The sequence below is a fragment of the Aotus nancymaae genome, unplaced genomic scaffold, assembly GCF_030222135.1.
Source record: "Aotus nancymaae isolate 86718 unplaced genomic scaffold, 86718_ANA_hifiasm-v0.15.2.pri h1tg000038l, whole genome shotgun sequence".
NCBI classification, from domain to species: domain Eukaryota; kingdom Metazoa; phylum Chordata; class Mammalia; order Primates; family Aotidae; genus Aotus; species Aotus nancymaae.
In genome coordinates, this window is record NW_026988452.1 from 6,094,948 (window position 1) to 6,116,158 (window position 21,211).

At 40.7% G+C, this 21,211-nt stretch overlaps 1 protein-coding gene across 8 annotated transcripts in view; it reads right to left on the reverse strand.

Moving 5' to 3' along the window:
- The window catches only part of GOLGA4 (golgin A4), a 119,737-nt gene extending 103,958 nt beyond the window's left edge, over positions 1 to 15,779 (reverse strand). For 5 of the 8 annotated variants that reach the window (XM_064360144.1, XM_064360146.1, XM_064360143.1 and 2 more), the window contains exons 1-2: positions 15,432 to 15,606; positions 7,588 to 7,677 (exon numbers count right to left, since the gene is read on the reverse strand). In XM_064360144.1, coding sequence (XP_064216214.1) covers positions 7,588 to 7,677; positions 15,432 to 15,503 — 162 coding nt within the window. In that variant the 5' untranslated portion in view covers positions 15,504 to 15,606. Of the gene's footprint in view, positions 1 to 7,587; positions 7,678 to 15,431 lie in introns of all 8 variants that reach the window. The other 3 variants (XM_012455689.3, XM_012455686.3, XM_064360145.1) reach the window with 2 other exon arrangements.
- Positions 15,780 to 21,211: the final 5,432 nt, after the last annotated feature.

Below are 21,211 nucleotides of genomic sequence, written 5' to 3' on the forward strand. Positions count from 1 at the left end.
AGAAAGCCTTTAAACAAAATGACAGCATAAAAGGACAAGGTATCTAACTTTCCCTAGTCTTAATGACCAATGAAAAGACCAAAGGTATATAAGATGGGAAAAAACATGTATCAGCCCAGAAACCAGGAAAGAAGATGCAATTTGGATTCAAGGAAGTTTTGCTAAGTCCATGACTCCTTAGGCTTAAGTAAAATAAGTCATCAAAGATCAGCTTTCTACTCCAATTATGAGAATACTCAGCATACTCAACAAGACAGTGGAACCAAAGCTTTGTTCTTCAAAAGATCAACAAAATTGGCAAACCACTGGCTAGACTGACAGAGGGGAAAAAAGAGACTCACATCATGAAAATCAGGAACAAAAGAGAAGAAAAGGATTACAAAGCTATACTATGTGTTAAAAGCAATGGTTTTTGCCTCATTTGAGCATGGGTTAGCAGCCTGCAATTGATAGACTTGACTGCTGTGTCTGGCTGAGACTCAGGAGCTGCTAGAAAACTATATTCCTAATTTAGGCTTTCAGTTTGTTTATGTACTAAGTTAGGCTACAGTTCCTCACATAGGGACTCAAGATATACAGGTAGTCTCAGGCCAAATTTAGTTTAATTTATGTCAACAAATTGGATAGCTTAGGTCAAATGGACAAATTCCTAGAGACACACAAATTACCAAAACTAACTCAGGAAGAAGCAAAATCTGAACAGAGCTATAAAAAGTAGATACTGAATTAGTTATCAAAACACTTCCCTCAAAAAAAAGTCCAGGACACATGATTTAGGTAAATTCTACCGAACATTTAAAGAAGAATTAATACCAATTCTTCACAAACTCTTGAAAAAATATAAGAGAGGTGAACACTTCCCAGTTCATTTCATGAGGCCTGTATTACTGTGATATGAAAACCAGGTTATCACAAAAAAAGAAAACTGCAGACCAGCGTATCTTATGAATAGAGACACAAAAATCCTCAACAAAATACTCGTAAATCAATCCAGTAATATATAAAAAAGATTATATACCATAAACAAGTGACATTTATTTCAGGAATACATGGTTAATATAACCTCTAAAAACCAATTAATATAATGATATTCAATGTAATAAAGGATTTAGGAAGGAATGTTTCTCATGTATTACTTTGAAGATACTTCCCAGTAATCCCTAAAACAATGACTTTCAGCCATATAAGCCTTGAAACATAAAATAAATCTCTAAAATGTGCTTAAGACTTCCCAAAAACTGGGGCCAGGTGTGGTGGTTCATACCTGTAATCCCAGCACTTTGGGAGTCCGAGGTGGGCAGATCACTTGAGGCCAGAAGTTCAAGGCCAGCCTGGCCAACGTGGTGAAACCCTGTTTCACTAAATCTCGTCTCTACTAAAAACACAAATATTAGCCAGGAGTGGTGGCGCATGCCTGTAATCCCAGCTACTTGGGAGGACGAGGCAGGAGAATCGCTTGAACTTGGGAGTCAGAGGTTGTATCTGTCTCATACGTACATAAATATTATATGTACATAAATAAAAAATATATATTAAAACACACCTAATTCTGGAATTTAATTTAAAAACAATATGAAAGTTCTTCATGGATGAGTCCCCAGGATAACAATGGACATGCTTACTTTGGCCCCTAATAAATGAGGAAGTGTCTCAGAAAGACAGCAAACCAGAGAGAGCAGGATAGGAGGCAAAGTGAAGCTGTCAATCCTTTCTTCACAAATTCAATAGGCAAAGCGACACAGAGATAACATCTGAAGGACCCTGATCCACATAATAGTCCATCTGTTTCCCTGCCTTCACACAAGGACTGAAAAAGAGGAAATGGAGCAGCCCCTCCTCTCTTCCACGGCTGTCCCTAGTAACTTAGCACCTACTATGTGCAAGGTACCATGCTAGAGATTTACATGCCATCTTATTGGCAATCCCCAAAACTTCACAAATTTCTCCTTTTACAAATGAGAAAAGCTGAGACTGAAAAGTTAACTTTCGTAGATATTTCAGTCAGCAAATGGCAATGCCAGGATGTAAACCCAGGCTGATCCAGATAACACCAAAAACCGTCCTTTCCTCACCAGTCTATTCCAGGTCTTATTCCAAACTAATACAGTACATAGATTATTACTCCCTTATATAAAAAAAAAAAAGTAAGTAGATACAGGCTACAACACAAATGAATCTTAAAAACATTAGGCTAAGCAAAGTTGCCAGACACAAAAGGTCACATATTGAATGATTCCACTTACATGAAATATCCAGAAAAGGTAAATCCATCAAGACAAAATGCAAATTAATGGTTGTTAGGGGTTGGAGGAAGGAGGAGTGGAAATGACTGCTTAATCAGCATGGGGTTTCATTTTGGGGTGATGGAAATGTGATGGAACTAGATAGAGGTGATGAATGTACAATACTGGGAACATACTAAATGCTACTTAATTGTTTGCTTTAAATGGTTAGTTTATGTTATATGAATTTAACCTCAATTAAAAAAAAAAAAAACCAAGGTCCCTTAAGCCCAGGAGTTAGAGGCCAGCCAGGGCAACATAGTATGACACCCTATCTCTTGAAAAAGAAAAAGTCCAGGTCTAATCCAGAGTGGGACTTTCTCATGTATTACTTAGGATAGGAGGATGTTAGCTCCATTTGCCCTAGTTAATCCCTTACAGGATCCTACATTACATATTGCTCTAAAGCATCCCAGATCTAGGGAAACAAAAAAGATTAACTTCAAGCAACAATAAGCACAGGAAGCCCTACTCTGAGGACAGTGGGGCTACGCCTAGGATCACCAGGAGAGTGCTATGATCAAATACACAGATCTACCATTTGTGCAGGACAGGACAGTGCCCAGAGTAGGCTCATGCAGACTTCTGAGTCAATGCAAATTCAGTCTACTCTGCTCTGCCTTCAATGTTTATAATAATATAGATTTTTTATGCCCCTTTTATAAAGAAGCACTGCAACCAAAGACAGATTTATTTGGGTTTATATACAGTATTTACCAACACAGGAAAGTAGACATATTAGTATTTTCAGCAATAGCTAAAAAAAAAAAGCAAAATATTTTTTTAATTGACCAGGAAATTAACTTAATAAAACCATTCTACTTCTTAAACATTCCAGATATATAGACTTAACTGTGTCTACTGTTGAGGCGAACAAGTATTTATGTTTTGAGCTAAATTTCCACATTTTCTTGAAAAAAAAAACAAAACAAAACAAAACTTTTTTTTTGAGACAGGGTCTCACTCTGTTGCCCAGGTTGAAGCACAGTGGTACAATCTCAGTACTCTGCAGTCTCAACCTCCTGAGCTCAAGTGATCCACCCACCTTGGCCTCCCACAGTCCTGGGATTATAGGCATGAGTCACTGCAAACACACACACCAAAAAAAAAAAAAAAAAAAAACACTTAACACTTAAAACAACTCCAAGCCAGGCACAGTGGTGTGCACCTGTAGTCCCAGCTACTCAGGAGGCTGAGGCAGGAGGATCCCTTGGGCCCAGGAAATGGTTTTACAAAATGGTGTGAAGCAGGGATCAAGTTTCCTCCCCTTCAATATGTTTATCCAGTTGTCTCATCTTTTTCACACTGCTCTACTTGCTACTGTTTTTCATTAATTGTGTTCATATGTCCATATTTGAGTGGCTTTGTTTCCGAGTTCTCTATTCTGTTCCATTGTTCTCTTTGTCTTTGATACCACACTGTCTTAATGAATACAGTTGTACATTCACACTTTATACTCATGTTTGTATTTGAGTGGCTTTGTTTCTGAGATTTCTATATTCTGTTCCACTGTACTCTTTGTCTTTGATTCAATACCACACTGTCTTAATGAGTATAGTTTTATATTCATGATCTCAGTAGAGCAGGTCCTCACACCTTGTTCTTCTTGAATGTCTTGGTTATTCTTATTCCTTTCTATATAATTCTATGTAAATCTTAAGAATTAGATATTTAATTTCCACAAAACAAAATAAAGCACAAATAATGACAACAGGCCAGGGCATCGTGGCTCACACCTGTAATCCCAGTACTTAATGAGGCCGAGGCGGATGGATAACCTGAGGTCAGGAGTTCAAGACCAGCCTGGCCAACATGGCAAAACCCTGTCTCTACTAAAAAATACAAAAATTAGCTGGGCATGGTGGTAGGTGCCTGTAATCCCAGTTACTCAGGAGGCTGAGGCAGGGAGAACAGCTTGAACCTGGGAGGTGGAGGTTGCAGTGAGCCAAGATCATGCCACTGCACTCCAGCCTAGGCGACAGAGACTCCGTCACACAAAAATAAATAAATAATCACAACAAAACAAACCTATAAGGATTTTAATTGGTACTGCACTGAGTCTGCAGATTAGTTTGGAGTAAGTCTCAATACTACAAATCTAAATTTATAATCTTTTTAGTATTACAAATAGCACTCTACTAAGCCTTGTGAATATACATTTATAATGCTATTGTTCTATAGGACAGATTTCTAGAAATGGGATTTCTAGATTAATAGGGTGTAAGCAAATCTAAAAATTGCAAAGATACATACAAATTATCTTGATGGTGATTACAACAAAAAAAAAACCTTTATATAGATGTTGATAGCAAAATAAAAGGCACCTAGTATAGTTTTTGCATTCAAAGTTCATGGCATATATACTATATCCTTGGTGCATATACTGAAATGATCTGATAAAGTTGTATAAAAGTACAGAGTATATACAGTTTCTTGAGATCTTATTTTCTTAAGCATTATTTACATTGCATTTCTTTAACTTTATGATTTCAAATACCATATTGTTGAACTTAGTTTATACATATAACCAATCTGAATGAAAGCTGCAGTGCTGAGTTGTTCGGTTTCTGCAATCAGTATTAATTACATCATTTCTACACTCAGTATGTTGATTAATATTATAGCATATTGGTTTGCAAACAACAAAGTAAGTGAAACATTGAAAATAGTAGGATTATGTTAATTGCTACCATTGCTTTTTTTTTTTTTTTAAGACAAGAATCTTGCTCTGTTACCCAGGCTGGAGTGCAGTGGCACAATCCCAGCTCTCTGCAACCTCCACCTCCTGGGTTCAAGTAATTCTCCTGCCTCAGCCTCTCAAGTAGCTGGGATTAGAGGCACATGCCACCACACCTGGCTAATTTTTTTTTTTTTTTTAATAGATACAGGGTTTCACCATGTTAGCCAGGCTGGTCTCGAACTCCTGGCCTCAAGTGATCTGCCCACCTCAGTCTTCCAAAGTGCTGGGATTACAGGCGTGAGCCACCGTGCCTGGGTGACTGCTACCACTGCTTTCTTAAAATACTTTTGAAAAATCTAGGATGCCTTAAGCAATTTAATTGAATATACCTTTACAAAATAATTATTTCTGAAAAATTTGGTTTTAGCACTCTATTTACAATCAACCAACTAAACTAAAGGTTACTTATTTTTTTCCAAATTTTAATATTAACAATCCTAGCTAAGAAATGGTTTTGGATAGAATGACAAAGCATTGTCATCACTTCATCTCCTTGCTTTTTAAACTTTTTTGACAACTTTAACAGGTCTTTTTGACCACAGAGTGCAATCTAAACCTTACCTCAACTTATTTTATAATATATAAAGGATTTTTTGATTATATAAATAAGTTTCTGATTAAAAGAACATTAAATTAATGTTTTCATCATCTCCCTACTCCCTGTCTGGTTTCTCATTTTGTTAAACATCTAAGATGGAAGGTACTGTCAGGGATGGGACATGGATGGGACCCAGGGCTTTTTATTGTTTTTATTTTTTAAGAGATAGGGTCTTGCTCTGTTACCCAGGCTGGCACAGTCATGGCTCACTGTAGCTTTGACCTCTGAGGCTCAAGTAATCCTTCTGCCTTAGCCTCCTGAGTAGCGGGGACCACAGAGGTTCATGCCACCATGCCAGGTTAATTTTATGTATGTATGTATGTATGTGTGTGTGTATGTATGTATGTATGTATATATGTATGTATGTATTTATTTATTAGAGACAGAGTCTCACTCTGTTGCCCAGACTGGTCTCAAACTCCTGGACTCAAGCAATCCTCCTGCCTCGGCTTCCCAAAGTGCTGAGATTACACGCATGAGACACCACACTTGGCCTAAAACTAAGAACTTCTGTTCGTCAAAGCACATCATTAAGAAAACGAATAGCGAGCCACTGAGTGGAATATATCTGCAAGACATATATTCAATCAAAAACTCCTATGTAGTCTATATTGTTAAAAAAACTCCTACAAATCAATTTAAAAAAAGATAATCCAATAGAAAAATGGGCAAGAGACTTAAACAAGCACTTTACAAAAGAAGACATGAAATGGCCAATAAACAGATGAAAATACTTAATCTTGTTAGTTATCAGAGAAATGCAAATTAAAACCAAAATGAAAGACCGCCATCAGAACAGCTGAAATGAAAAAGACTGTTTTCCAGCATATTTATACACAGTAGAAAAATAAAGTCTGTCAAAAACATAGAGCAAAAGCAACTTTCATAAACTCCTGGTGGGAATTTAAATTTCTACAACCACTCTGGAAAACCGTCAGCATTATATTCTAAAGTGCTAAAATGAAGCAGTGATTCTACTCCAAAGTACATACCAACAGAAATGCAGGTACGTGTATACCAAAAGACACGTACAATAATGTTGATGGCAACACAATTCAAAATAGCCAAAAACTGGAGACAATCCTAATGTTTACATTTAGAAAGCATATAAAGAGGTAAAACTATTTAAAAAAAAAAAAAGGAAGCAAGCAAATACCAAAAATTCAGGATGGTGGTAACCTTTCAGGGGGAATGAGGGAGCACGACAGTGCTGGCAGTGTTCCTTCACTTGGCCTGGGAGGATTCACTTGGTGATAATTTGCTGATCTGTGCATTTACATTTTACCTTCTTTTCTGTACTTGTGTTACATTTTACAGGAAGAAACAAGTTGGAAATAATGACTTTTAATGCCAGCTGCTGGTTACATGGAATCAGTTCAGTAAGTCACTTCTGTTTCCACTCACCAGCTTGAAAAAATGATACTATGTTGAACAAATTTATCAAATTATTCTGAAAACCTGAACTAGTAAATGCAGACTGTATTATCCTCTCAAGTTAAAGTTCTCAACAAACCAGACTTTACAAAGCATAATTTGCAGAATTGCTTGAGTCCAGGAGTTCAAGACCAACCTGGGCAACATATTGGGACCCCATCTATGAAAAATTTAAACATTAGCCAGACACAGTGGTGGGCACCTATAGTCCCAGCTACTCAGGAGACTGAAATGAGAGGATCACTTGAACCCAGGAGGTCAAGGCTGCATTGAGTAGTGACCATGCCACTGCACTCTAGCCTGGGTGACAGAACCAGACCCTGTCTTAAAAACATAAATAAATAAATCCTAATGGCTGTTTGTAAAAAAAAAAAAAAAAAAAGAAAGAAAGACTAATTGTGCTACCAATAAAAATTCTACCTAGGAATTAAATAGCTGACCTGTCAAAATAGTCTCCCATTTTGTTTTCAAAAGCATTACATTTTAATTAGTTTCTTGTGAAAGGTATATTAGAAAAGGAACTCCAAACTTACCTCTCTATTGGGTGTACCTTCATCAAGTTGCTCTGTAAATGAAGATGTCCTACTCCTGGTTCTTGTTGGTGTTGAAGAATTGGAGGAAGCCTAGATTTCAAAATTATTGCACAAATTAGCAAGACTATATTGACTAGTGAACTATGTACTAGGTAGTCCTTCTCTCTGTCCATGTCCAAGGAATTCAGTGAAAGAAAGGAAAAGAGCAAACACATGAAAAGCAGAAAAGGATAACAAATATAATCAACTAAAAAATCCAGGCTACCTACCAGGTCCCTAGCCTGACTGCCACCAACTAGAACTATGATCTTAGCTAAATGAACTTTTTGAGGACTATGTGGCTCCATATATAAAATAAAGTTGTGATACTAATGTAAGATGGTAATATTAGAGAAAACTGAAGCCAGGTGAGGGGTATATACAAACTCTCTGCACGATCTTGGTAACTTTTCTATAAATCAAAATTATTCCAAAATTAGAAGTTCATTTTAAAAAAAAGGTTATCGATTCAATCTTTAAGATCCCTTCTACCTTCTAGCTCTAACACACTCAATACTATGAAATGTACAGATAAACAGCACTTGCCCACCTAATTAACAGCCTTGCTTTGAGCCTACTTTGAATACCACTGCTAAATACTGAGATGCTAGTTCATTTAGCTCTGTAACTGACAACCTGATTCCTATAATCCTCAGTGCAAAAAAACTCAGGAGAAAAGGCTCAAAATTTAAACTAGGGGTCTGGGATCTACTCTAAGGTGAGCTAAAAACAGCCCTAAAAGTATAAAACAAAAACTTCAAGATCCTCCTACACCCACAGCAAAATAGATCTGAACTCATCTACACAGAGAAATGAATGAGTCATGATACCTTACCTCTTTTTGTCGTCTGTACTTTACAAAAGGCAGTTAATAAATATTTGTCAAATAAATGAATGAATAAACAAATGGAACTCTGGTCTGTCATATCTGTGCACAAACTGCTGTGGACAGGGTAGAACTGAGACGTTGTAAGGAAGAGTATACATACAGACACATACTCTATACACACATATATACATCCAGACCGACATATACATGTTTAGTTTATGATAAAAGTAACATTTTGCATCAGGATAGACATTCAATAAACGTGGGGACAACTGGCCATCCTTATGGGGCAACACACACAAATCAGATCCTTACTTCATACTTAAGCTATATTAAAGATTTAATTTTTTTTAATTGAAACACAAAAAATACAAGAGTTTATTTCTACAATCTCTAGGAAAGGTTTTTATGTGAAAAACAAAGCAGCGGTTTAATTGGGAGGTGAGGAAAATCATCTACAAATATGACAAAAGTTTAATAACCTTTTTTCTATTAAAAGCTCTTCTAAGTCCATCATGAGTTAGCTCAGAAAACTTACTAACCCAATCTTCTTTTTATCTGAGACAGGGTAACCTGAGCTCCATCACTGAAACACAGCCACATGAAACTTCGAGTCATAAGTGAGTGATGTGAGAAAACAGACATGCAAATAAAGTTCATCTGATGACAACAGAGACAGAACTTCATGCATCCACACAGATATGAGCTATGAAGTGAAAGATGCAATGCTGGTGCCAAGCCGAAGCAGCTGCAACATAGAGCGGTCTTCCCAGTACAACTGGACGTAAAAATCAGCCAGACTTTTGGGACCTCAAGGAAATTCTATAAGCTAGAGTCTTCAATAAATTCTTTCTCTACTTACCGAGATAGACTAAGTTTTTGTTGCTTACAACTAAGAACTCCAACCATATACCCCTTCTAAAAGATGAACCAGAAAAAGTAACACATGGAAGATGAAATTAGCTATGTGCAGAAGTCACCTTAAGGGATAAGATATCCTCTCCCACCAAAAACAAAACAGGAAGAATAAGGACTTAAAAATGTAAATGGCTGGGCGTGGTAGCTCACGCCTGTAATCCCAGCACTTTGGGAGGCCGAGGCGGGTGGATCACCTGAGGTCAGGAGTTCGAGACCAGCTTGGCCAACATGGTGAAACCCCATCTCTACTAAAAATATAAAAATTAGCCGGGCATGGTAGCAAGTGCCAGTAATCTCAGCTACTCAGGAGGCTGAGACAGAAGAATTGCTGGAACCCGGGAGGCGGAGGTTGCAGTGAGCCAAGATCACGCCATTGCACATACTCAGCCTAGGCGACAACAGTATGACTTTGCCTCAAAAAAAAAAAAAATATATATATATATATATATAAATGTATATTATATATAAAATATATAAAAATATGTATATTCTATATATATAAATAAGAAAATGATTGAATGTGAAATAAAGCTGAAGCCTTAGCAATGGTTTAAGTGTCTAGAAAATACATGACTAAAAGTCAACAGTGGGCTTAGATAATGGCAAGGGAAAGCACAGTCACTGTGAGTGCTAGTCTCAGTCCCGGAACGAGTTTGAGCCTACCTTGAACACCACATTCAAATTACAAACATTCGAAGAACATCAGAAATAGCTTCCATTAAAGTTGAGATAAATTCAATAAACCCTTCCCACACCTAGAGCCATAATTTGCAAATCATGCCAGTGCCAGCTTCAAAGGCTGTAGATGCCACTATGGGGGCAGCGTTGTATCTATGTATTTATAAATGATTGTATGTAAGATCTCCTTTAATAAAATGGTCACTGGGTGGTAAAAAGTTAGAAAAGTAATTGGAAAAGTACTATTAGACTACAGGAAAGATCTCTTACCTAATCAACTCTCTCTGTTGTGATTCCATCATGTCTAAGAAATCTTTGGGTTATTAATTCAGCTTTCCAAATACCCAGATACCAGGAAAGGGCTACCTTAGACAGTGATCTTCCAATTGCTTAAAAAGTATACCCCATTGCAAATTTTTTTTTTTTTTTTTTTTTTTTGAGTTGGAGTTTCGCTCTTGTTACCCAGGCTGGAGTGCAATGGCACGATCTCCGCTCACTGCAACCTCTGCCTCTTGGGTTCAAGCAATTCTTCTGCCTCAGCCTCCCGAGTAGCTGGGACTACAGGCGCATGCCACCATGCCCAGCTAAATTTTTTTGTATTTTTAGTAGAGACGGGGTTTTACCATGTTGACCAGGATGGTCTCAATCTCTTGACCTCGCGATCCACCCGCCTCAGCCTCCCAAAGTGCTGGGATTATAGGCGTGAGCCACCGCACCTGGCTCATTGCAAATCTTAAAAACTGGCATTATGTCTTACACCTTGGCCTCATACGGTCTAATCAGTAACTGAAAGCCTCATCGGCTCTGGAAAAACTTGTGACAAAAATCAAATAATGGTGTTTACAAAGTTTAACAGATTCTAAAATACACTCTCCCTGACAAGTAATACTATCTGGCAAAATATGGCCTGATGGCTTGTTGATCTTCCTCTGGAGTTATGAGTAAGGATTATATGAGAAAATAGATGTGACTATAAAGTATAAAACAGTAGATAAAGAACTAACTGTACTTGAGCATCTATCTATCCCAGGTGCCTGCTTCCTTAGTGGGCTATCGTCACTTCAAGATATAAAGGCATTTAGGGTCCTTCAAAACAAACTTGAGCTGATTAATTCCTATAGTCATAAGAAATCTGAGAAAGATTTCTAAGCTGTTAACCAAAAAACCAGACAGCTACATCCAGACACACAATTAACATTTTATTGCCCACTACCTAATTATTAACGGACCACAGTTGTCCTCAATTTCGCATAAGAAAAACCATTCTGGCAGTGCACAGTGGCTCACGCCTGTAATCCCAACACTTTGGGAGGCCAAGGCAAGAGGATCACTTGAGGCTAGGAGTTCAAGACAGCCTGTGTAACATAGTAAGACCCTGACTCTACGAACACTTAAAAAAAGAAAAACCATTTTACTCATTGTGATAGGCAAAATTGTAAGATGATCCCAAATGATCCCTGCCCTGTGAATATGAGATATCACTCCTATAATTGTTACATCACAGGGCAAAGGGATTTTAAAGGCATATTTAAGGTTACTAGGTTACTAATCAGTTGACAATGAGTTCATCAAAAGATTACCTGGATGGGTCTAAACTAATCTCATAAGCCCTTCAAATATGGGTCTAGAGGGGAGAGAGATGCACTTTTGCTGTCCTGAAGTAAAGCAAAACGCCTACAGGGACACGTGGCAAGGAGCTGCTGGTAGCCTCTAGGAGATGAAAGTGCTCAGCAAGAAATGAGGACTCTAGTCCTACAACCTGAAGGGACTGAATTCTACCACAACCACATGAGCATCCGAAAGGACCCTGAGCTCCAGATGAGAACGCAGCCTGGACAACACACTGATTCTAGTTTGCAACACCCTGAGCAGAGAACCCAGTCATGCCATGCCAGACTTCCGACCTGCAGAACTACACAATCATAACTGGGTTATTAGGTCCTATGGTTGTGGTAACTTGTTATGCAACATTAGAAAACTAATTCAGTCATCCTTAGGAATTAGTCTTGAATCCCTAGTTCCTGTACCATGACTTTTCATTACCCATCAAGACTCTACTCAGATGTCTCCCTGACCTTCTCTAGAAATGCCTTACTTTGCACAACCACAACACGCTATACATACCACTAACACGCTGGAAGCACTTGACTCTCAACTCCATTGTGTAGTGACTACATAGACCCTTCAAAGCAAATGCAACATGCAGCATAGGAGCTTGCAGGCATTCACTGTTCATAACTAACATCTGGTTCATGTCACTCTGTCTCCCTGCCACACCTATGGATTAGTCATGGCAGGGACATAGCCATTGAATACTCACCACAGCACTGTTGTAAGTCACTGCCAGATATATGGCAGGCAGTAAGGAAGGTTACAAAATAATTATCAAAAGTAGACCACAAATGGCCAGGCACAGTGGCTCATACCTGTAATCCCAGCATTTTGGGAGGCCAGGGTGGGTACATCACCCAAGGTCAGGAGTTCGAGACCAGCCTGGCCAACACAGTAAATATACATATAATTCAAAAGGATCATTTTAAACCTTTTGTACACAAAGTGATTTTATTTGATCCAGATGCCCTGTCTCACCAGAAGCATTAAGCTATAGAAACAGAGCTCTTATATCTTAGCTTGTGACTAGCTTTATTATCACTAAAAACAACTTCTTTGTTAATGAACAAAAACAACTCACTTTTATGAAGAAAAGCTAAACGTTACAAAAAAGAAAAAGCACACTCAGTAATTCAGCAACACCTTAAAGTATGCCCTTCTTAAACTAGTTTTACTACGTGTGTATATAAAGACACTTACATACAGATTATTTTTGACAAAACTGGGATCACATTTACCTGCTGCTTCTGTCTTTTAACACGAATATCTTTCTGTGTTAATACTTCTCTGAAGGCTATAACACTAGCTGCATAACATCAAACAAGTTACTTCACCTCTTTGAGACTCACTCCTTCATCTATATAATACTGTAATTATCTACCTCACAGGTTTATGTGAGATTAAATAAAATAAAAATCTGTGTAAAATACTAAGCAAAATGTCTGGTACATACTAAAGGACCCAGTAAATGTTGATTTTTTTATGGCTGCATAATAACCTATCAAGCATAACTAATTGCCGGATAAAATTTATTTAACCAATTCTCTATTGTTGGACATTTTTAGCTAGGTTTTGTTTTGTTTTGTTTTGAGACTGAGTTTCGCTCTTGTTGCCCAGGCTGGAGTGCAATGGCACCAGCTGATCTCAGCTGATCTCAGCTCATCGCAACCTCCGCCTCCCAGGTTTAAGCAATTCTCTTGCCTCAGCCTCCCAAGTAGCTGGGACTCCAGGCACAGGCCACCACGCCCAGCTAATTTTTGTATTTTTAGTAGAGACGGGGTTTCATCATGTTGACCAGGATTGTCTCGATCTCTTGACCTAGTGATCCACCCACCTCAGCCTCCCAAAGTGCTGAGATTACAGGCGTGACCCCCCACTCCCCCCACCTCCCACCCCCAGGCCCAGCCTTTTTGGCTACTTTTTAACCCGTTAAAACAACATTGACATTAAAATCCATAGAGCTAAATCTTTAACACATCCTGAATTTTCTTAGAATAAATTTCTAGAAATGGAATCCTGGAATTATATTTAATACATTCCCAAATGTATTAAATACACATTCACTAACATGCCCATTTCCTCACACTCCTCATCTCTACCTCACTCTCTACCTCACTTTTAAAGTTTATCTTTGTTTCTTAATTAACAGTGTTTTGTAAAATTTTAAAAGACTGCAGTAAATGCTATGAAAAGTACAATCTTGCCGGGCGCGGTGGCTCAAGCCTGTAATCCCAGCACTTTGGGAGGCCGAGGCGGGTGGATCACGAGGTCAAGAGATCGAGACCATCCTGGCCAACATGGTGAAACCCCGTCTCTACTAATACAAAAAAAAAAAAAAATTAGCTGGGCATGGTGGCACGTGCCTGTAATCCCAACTACTCGGGAGGCTGAGGCAGGAGAATTGCCTGAACCCAGGAGGCGGAGGTTGCGGTGAGCCGAGATCGCGCCATTGCACTCCAGCCTGGGTAACAAGAGAGAAACTCCGTCTCAAAAAAAAAAAAAAAGAAAAGTACAATCTTTACTACTTACATTTTAATCACCATTAACACTTGAGAAAAGAGGCAAGCCTTCAGTGTCGTATTGATTTTTTCTCAAGCACTGTCTTACTACACATAAGCTTTAGATTTAAAAAGAACGACTTCAGTTTACAGTTTCAGAATAAACCAAATTCAATCGTTGTTTATAAGATAATGTTAAGAATTTAGAAATGCCTCCAATTTAGTCAAAACTCCACTTTTCTTGAAACTGCAAGCAAAGACCAGAAACCCTAAAATTAAGGAACAGATCTGCTCCATCTGTTGAGACTCAAAAAGCCTCGGAAGAAATTAAACGGAAACCGTCATCTTCGCTGCTGAGACCCTGCGCTGCCAACATCGAAACATCTTCAGTAAACGCGTAGGAGACTGTTTCTTTAAATTAACGCTACTAACATGCCTCCTTTTCCCTGGAAACGCATTTCCTGCAGCAAAGGCATTCCTGAAAAACAAGCGTAACTCTATTCGCAGAGCAGCAAGACTCAAAAGAAAAGCAGAGCGGAGTTCTGCACAGGAACAAGGCCGGCCAGGCCTCAGAGCGTCTGCCTCCCTGCCCGCCAGTCCCGGATCAACCAAGTTATGCGAAGTGACTAACTCGTGACAGCCTCCAGCGCTGGACGCCGGCCACGCCGCCACCCCGTTCGGGTCCCACCGCTCCTGCAAGCAGCCTGACCCGGGATGGCTCTACTCCCCAGCCTTCAATCCCAGGACCTGGGTTTGGAATTAAGAGACTTCCTCAAACGTCAGTCGTGCGGGATCCTGGCCATTCCACACAAAATCTCACGATGGGCAACAGAGAAGGGGACACCTCGAGCAGAGGTCAAATATCACACAAGGGACCGGGGTTTTCCCACCCCGCCCTCATTCCCGGAGTGAGGTCTTGGGTGGGAGAACCGCAGATATGGATCAGAAAATCATGCAAGTTCGGTGGCCCTCACACATTCTCAGGCTGGAGTCGGGCCTTAGGGGAAAACTCTTAGAGAACGGATGTCACGAGGGACCCAGCTACCCCTATCCACTCAATACTGGATGGAGTTTTGTGATGGGAAAAATCCAGGTCAGGAGTTCCGGACGACCTGCGCCGACCGGGACTCCTTCTCGGTCCGGAGTTTGGGAAGAGTCCCGGATTAAGGGTCAAAGGTCACGGAAGAACTCCCCACTCCCCCCGCCTTTCTCGTCCCGGGACGGTTCAAGGGGTGTCGGGAACAAGCGAAGGAGAGCAGCGGCCATCGTACCTGAGTAGGGGCCAGCGCCTGCTGGAGCTGCTGCTGCTCCTCGCTGATCTTTTGCTTCAGTTTCTTGAACATGGCGCAGCGTAGGGTCCTGAGTGTCAATGAGACCTGAGGGGCGAGCACCCGGGGAGTCCCGGCCGCGGCAGCGACAGCGACTTCTCTACACCAGGGACAGCGGGGGCCAGGCCTCGCCGCCTCCTCGAGCCTGCGGGCAAGTCCGGACACTCGTCCTGAGGGTGTCGGCGTCGCCGCCGCCGCGTCTCTTTCTTCCGGGTGCCACTGGCTGGCCTCGGACCCCCATCCAGCCCGGGCAGCGGCGGCGGCGACGGCGACAACGGCAGCAGGTGAACTGTGTGCCAAGGGCGCCTGCGCGGCCTACGTGGAGCTCACCAAGGCTAACTACGGAGCACCGGAGGGGACAAGCACAATGTCGGCGCCCGCACATGCGCGCTCGGCCGGTCGCCCCGCGCTCACTGGAGGACGCAAGGTTAGCGGCTGCCTGATTTCACTGAGTGCGGAGACAGCCCTCGCTGCTCAGAACCGGAGCGAGGGCTAGTCTCAACACTACCCTGACTCTCACCTGGGCTTTGGCCCTGTGAAATCAGACGGGGAGAATGCTGCCTCTGTTGATGGCAGCAGGGCTGACGGGCCCACAGCGAAGAACACAGGGATGAGCGTCCCGGTTGGGAGAAGGGGAGATCCGGAGAACCTGATGCAGGCCCTTATGGATAGTGTCCTTCTGTTTAGTGGCTGTAGCTAGAATTCTATGTCTTCAGTGCCTAGTGTACGTTTTTGGTTTTTTTCTTATAGCTATTGTTAGTGTATGGATTGCAGTGGTGCGCTTGGCTCACTGCAACTTCTGCCTCCTGGGTTCAAGCGCTTCTCCTGCCTCAGCCTCCGGAGTAGCTGGGACTACAGGCATGCACCACCATGCCAGCTTTTTTTTTTTTTTTTTTTTTTTTTGTATTTTTTTTTTTTTAGTAGAGATGCGGTTTCACCATGTTGGCCAGGATGGTCTCTATCTCCTGACCTCAAGATCTGCCCGCTTTGACCTCCCAAAGTGCTGGGACTACAGGCATGAGCCACCACACCCAGCCTGTTAGTGTATTTTATGTGTGACCCAAGACAATTCTTCCAGTGTGGTCCAGGGAAGCAAAAAGACTGGACACCTCTGTTCTAGATTATAGCATCTCCACTGGGCTCCCAGGTTGAGCAGGGCAAGAACTATGTCTGTCATGCAACTCAGCCAGTGCTAGTGCAGAGCCTGACACGACATTTCTACACAGTTAATTCGTCTTCTTTTTGTTTGTTTTTGGAGACGGAGTCTTGCTCTGTCTCCCAGGCTGGAGTGCAGTGGTGTGATCTCGGCTCACTGCAACCTCTGCCTCCCAGGTTCAAGCAATTCTCCTGCCTCAGCCTCCCAAGTAGCTGGGACTACAGGCCTGGTTTTGTATTTTTAGTAGAGGTGGGGTTTCACCACATTGGCCATACGGTCTCAAACATCTGATCTCAAGTGATCCGTCCACCTTGGCCTCCCAAGGTGCTGGGATTACAGGAGTGAGCCACCATGCCAGGGTTTTTTCGGTTTTCTTTTTGTTTTTCCAGTACACTGCCAATGGCGGGGAAAGAAGTTATTTAGTCTTAATACATCCAGTTGCCTTGGCCAACTGGACAACTTCCCGTAATGGCCATAGGCGTCTCATCTTCAACATGTCCAAAACCAAAATCATCTGCTCCAACCCCTCCACCATCACCATCGGGCTTGTCCCTTCTGTGTGTCCTCTCACCCTCTTGCTGCTCCTCCTTTTCATAAGCTTGTTTTTTCATCTGTATTTTCTACCTTGGCTGGTGTCATCTCCATCTTCCCAGATACCAAAGCCAAAAGTCTGCAAGTCAATCAAGATACCCTCTCTATACATCACCCATATCCAGAGAATCACTAAGTCTTGGGTATTTTCCTCTGAAATATTTCTGAAATCCATCTGCTTTTCTAATATACCCTGCCACTAGTCTCAGTCTTCATTATAGCTTATCATTTGAATGATAAGTCTTTCAGTTTTCAGGTTTGCTTCTTCCCAATCCATCTTTTACATAGCTGATGTTCCTCTCCTGCTGCAGCCCCATTGCCTTGTCCTGCATGACAGTGTTCGTGCTCCCAGGCAATGCAAGAAGCCCTCAGCAGCCTGGCTTCTGCTTTTCCTCTTACTACAGCCTCGCCACTCTTCACGCTTCAAAGCTCCAGAAATGTCAAATTAACTCAGAGTTCCCCTGGCACATTGTGCCTTTTCTTTTTTTAACAGAAAGAGACAGGGTCTCACTATGTTGCCCAGGCTAGTCTCCAACAGCTGGGCTCAAGTGATCACATGCCTCAGCCTCCTCGTTCTGAAATTACAGGTGTGAGCCACTGCACCCAGCCACATCCTGCTTTTATTTTATTCTATTTTTTGAGACGGTATCTCACTCAGTCACCCAGGCGGGAGTGCAGTGGCACGATCTCGGCTCATTGCAACCTCTACTTCCTGGGTTCAAGTGATTCTCCTGCCTCAACCTCCTGAGTAGCTGAGATTACAGGTGCCTGCCACCATGCCCGGCTAATTTTGTATTTTTTAGTAGAGATGAGATTTCGCCATGTTGGTCAGGCTGATCTCGAACTCCTGACCTCAGGTGACCCGTCTGCGTCAGCCTCCTAAAGGACTGGGATTACAGGTGTGAGCCACCACCCCTAGCCCACAATCTGCTTTTATATACATACTTGCCTTTCTTTTTTGACAAATTATACAAAGTAGTTATGAAAATCGTAATGAGTACAGAAGTATAGTCGTTGTCCTCCTTGACCTTTCTTCCTTTTCCACTTCTCTACTCTGGACAATGCTGCATTCACATTGCATTATCTCTTTCATTTTCTAATACCACTCCCCAAACCACCCGCAACACACACATATCAGTGGAGTTAATCATGATCTCTATACACCCTCAGTCTTACATGTTACTGGTAATGTATGTATCACACTGAATTTTTTTCTTCTTTTGATATCAAAGTAATATACTCACTGTAACAAAAAGATAATCTAGTCCCTGCAAATAATCTCCATTAGTAATTCAGTTTTTTTTTCAATTTTTCTGTATTTATGAAATATATATCTATATTTAATGTCTATATATAAATATATTTAGTTTTGTTTTATTTTATGAAAAATGGATTATACATATTCCATATCTTGCTTTCTTCAATTAATATGCCATGAATGTCATTTCTAATCAGTATACATATTTCAATCTCTTTAATGACTGCATAGTATTTTATACTATACTATATATGAATTATAATTTAAGATTTCTAATTGGTAGGCATGTAGCTTCTCTCCTGTTTTTTGCTAATAAAAAACTGTCAGGTCTCCATATGCAAGCCTGGAGCCTGAAAGTCTGAAGTCCTGCTTGCCTGGGCTGATCGTGGGTCTCCCACCCCCCACCCCAGCCTGCATTCACCATTGTCCCTGATCACCCAGAGGAGGTTCCCCGGACAAGCCCCTCACCCAAACCTGCCATCTCAACTGTTCTTATGATAAGGTGAATACCTCTCACCCATCTTAACTGGCTCTTCGGCCTCACCCCCAGCTGCCATTGTTACTGAACTTACGGTAATGTATACTCCTTGCCCCTACCCCCACTACTGTAACTGATCTTACTCTGTAACTTTCCACTGCCCACCCCAAACCTATAAAACCAACTCCTATCCCACTGCCCTTTGCTAACGCCCTTTTCCATCTTAGCCAACCTGCACCCAGGTGAATAAACAGCCATGTTGCTCACACAAAGCCTGTTTGGGGGTCTTTTCATTCAAAGCGCGGGTTTTTTTGAGACGAAATTTTGCTCGTTACCCAGGCTGGAGTGCAATGGCGCGATCTCGGCTCACCGCAACCTCCGCCTCCTGGGTTCAGGCAATTCTCCTGCCTCAGCCTCCTGAGTAGCTGGGATTACAGGCACACACCACCATGCCCAGCTAATTTTTTGTATTTTTTAGTAGAGACGGGGTTTCACCATGTTGACCAGGATGGTCTCGATCTCTTGACCTCGTGATCCACCCACCTCGGCCTCCCAAAGTGCTGGGATTACAGGCGTGAGCCACCGCGCCCGGCCAAAGCGCGTGTTTTTAACAAAAACTATTAAATTGAGCAACTTTATAAATATATGTTTGTATACTAGTGTGTATGTTTATATAGAAAATAATGGATTTCTGGAAGTATAATTGAAGGTTCCATCCAATAAGCAGGGTTAATGCCAAGTTGATCTCCAAAATGTGTATTTCTACTGATAGTGTGGGAAATGCCCTTATGCATACATTTTTCATTTTTTGTCAGTCAAAAAGATAATGTATTTTTTTTTTAGTTTCTGTTTATTTAGTTATAAGCAAAGTTAAAATGTCATCTTAAGTGTGTATGTTATCATACTTCTGTCACATTGTATTATACAATTCATGTAACCCAGATATTAGCTTTTCTTTTTCCCCTAAGGGACAATTCCCTCTAAGTATAATTAGGGAAATAGAATAGTCCTTGATCTTCCAAGTTATATGTTCTTCTCACTGTCTCTTTCCTTTTGATAAATCTCCACTCTGCTATGGGACACTCCTCCATTTGTTACTGTACTCAGCCTGGAAAGCATGACTGCAGTCCCCTGGGGATCTTGATGCTTATGCTTCCAAGGGGTTTTACAGGATGGGAGTTAGGGGAAAGGGGGGAATGAGTTGAATTTAGGGTAGGTGTCACATACTTTATGGCCCTAGCTCTTACTTCCTTCCATTACAGCTCTACTCAAGACATGGAGGTGGGAGGAGAGAGACTTTTGTTGTAACAAGTAACTAAGATGTAGAGACTGAAATATTTCTATTACTCTATTGTTTTAATATATTTCATCAGAATGCTTCAAAATGTTATGTTTTTAATATTTACTTTTACAAGAGAATATTGTAAGGCTATGTAAATTTTAATTATAAAACAGTTGGAAAACCTCCCATGGAAGAGAGGTCTACACATCAGAGTCTAAACTTAGACTCTCTGGAATTTAGCCAACTTTTCAGCCTGGTATAACTTATCTTTAGAGGGTTTTAAAAAATGTTTGTTGTTAATTTAATTCCCATTATTGGCATAAAGTAAATAAACTATGGAAAAGTGAAGAGATACTTCTTACTGTTATTGGCCCTGTTTGACAAATGGACACAAAGAAGAACCAAAAAATGACTTGTCCTTAGTAATATGATCTCAGTGATAGAACTGGAAAGTGACTCCAGGACTTCTTGCCCTCTCTCCTGGTCTCCAGCTATGTTTAACACTTCCTTCACTTCTCTGAGTCACAGTCTGCTAATATTTTTAAGCTGTTCAACTTAATTTTTAACAGTGTTACATTTGTTTACATGACATGGTCCAGAGATATTTACACAGTTGATGACTCAAAAATTGAATCAGAACAATCATTTGAAGAGAAAAGACAACACTGAGCTAAGAAGTAAATCTTATTTCAAGAATGAGGTCCCTTGGTAAGACAGAACTGTTGATGAAATAGAAATGAGGTATCAAATTCCCTACTCCTTACTAAGTAACAACTTGCTAATTAGACTCTTGAGTAACCTAACCTAATTCACTCTTGCGAACATTTGAACACTGTGTTTCTGTTGTGGTTTGAAAAAAAAAAAAAGAAGAAGTGCTTACCTCATGTTGATAATGGGTGATGGGTTCCCATAGAAAGCCTGAATAGAGTAATGAATAAGCACATTTCGCGTTAAAGTC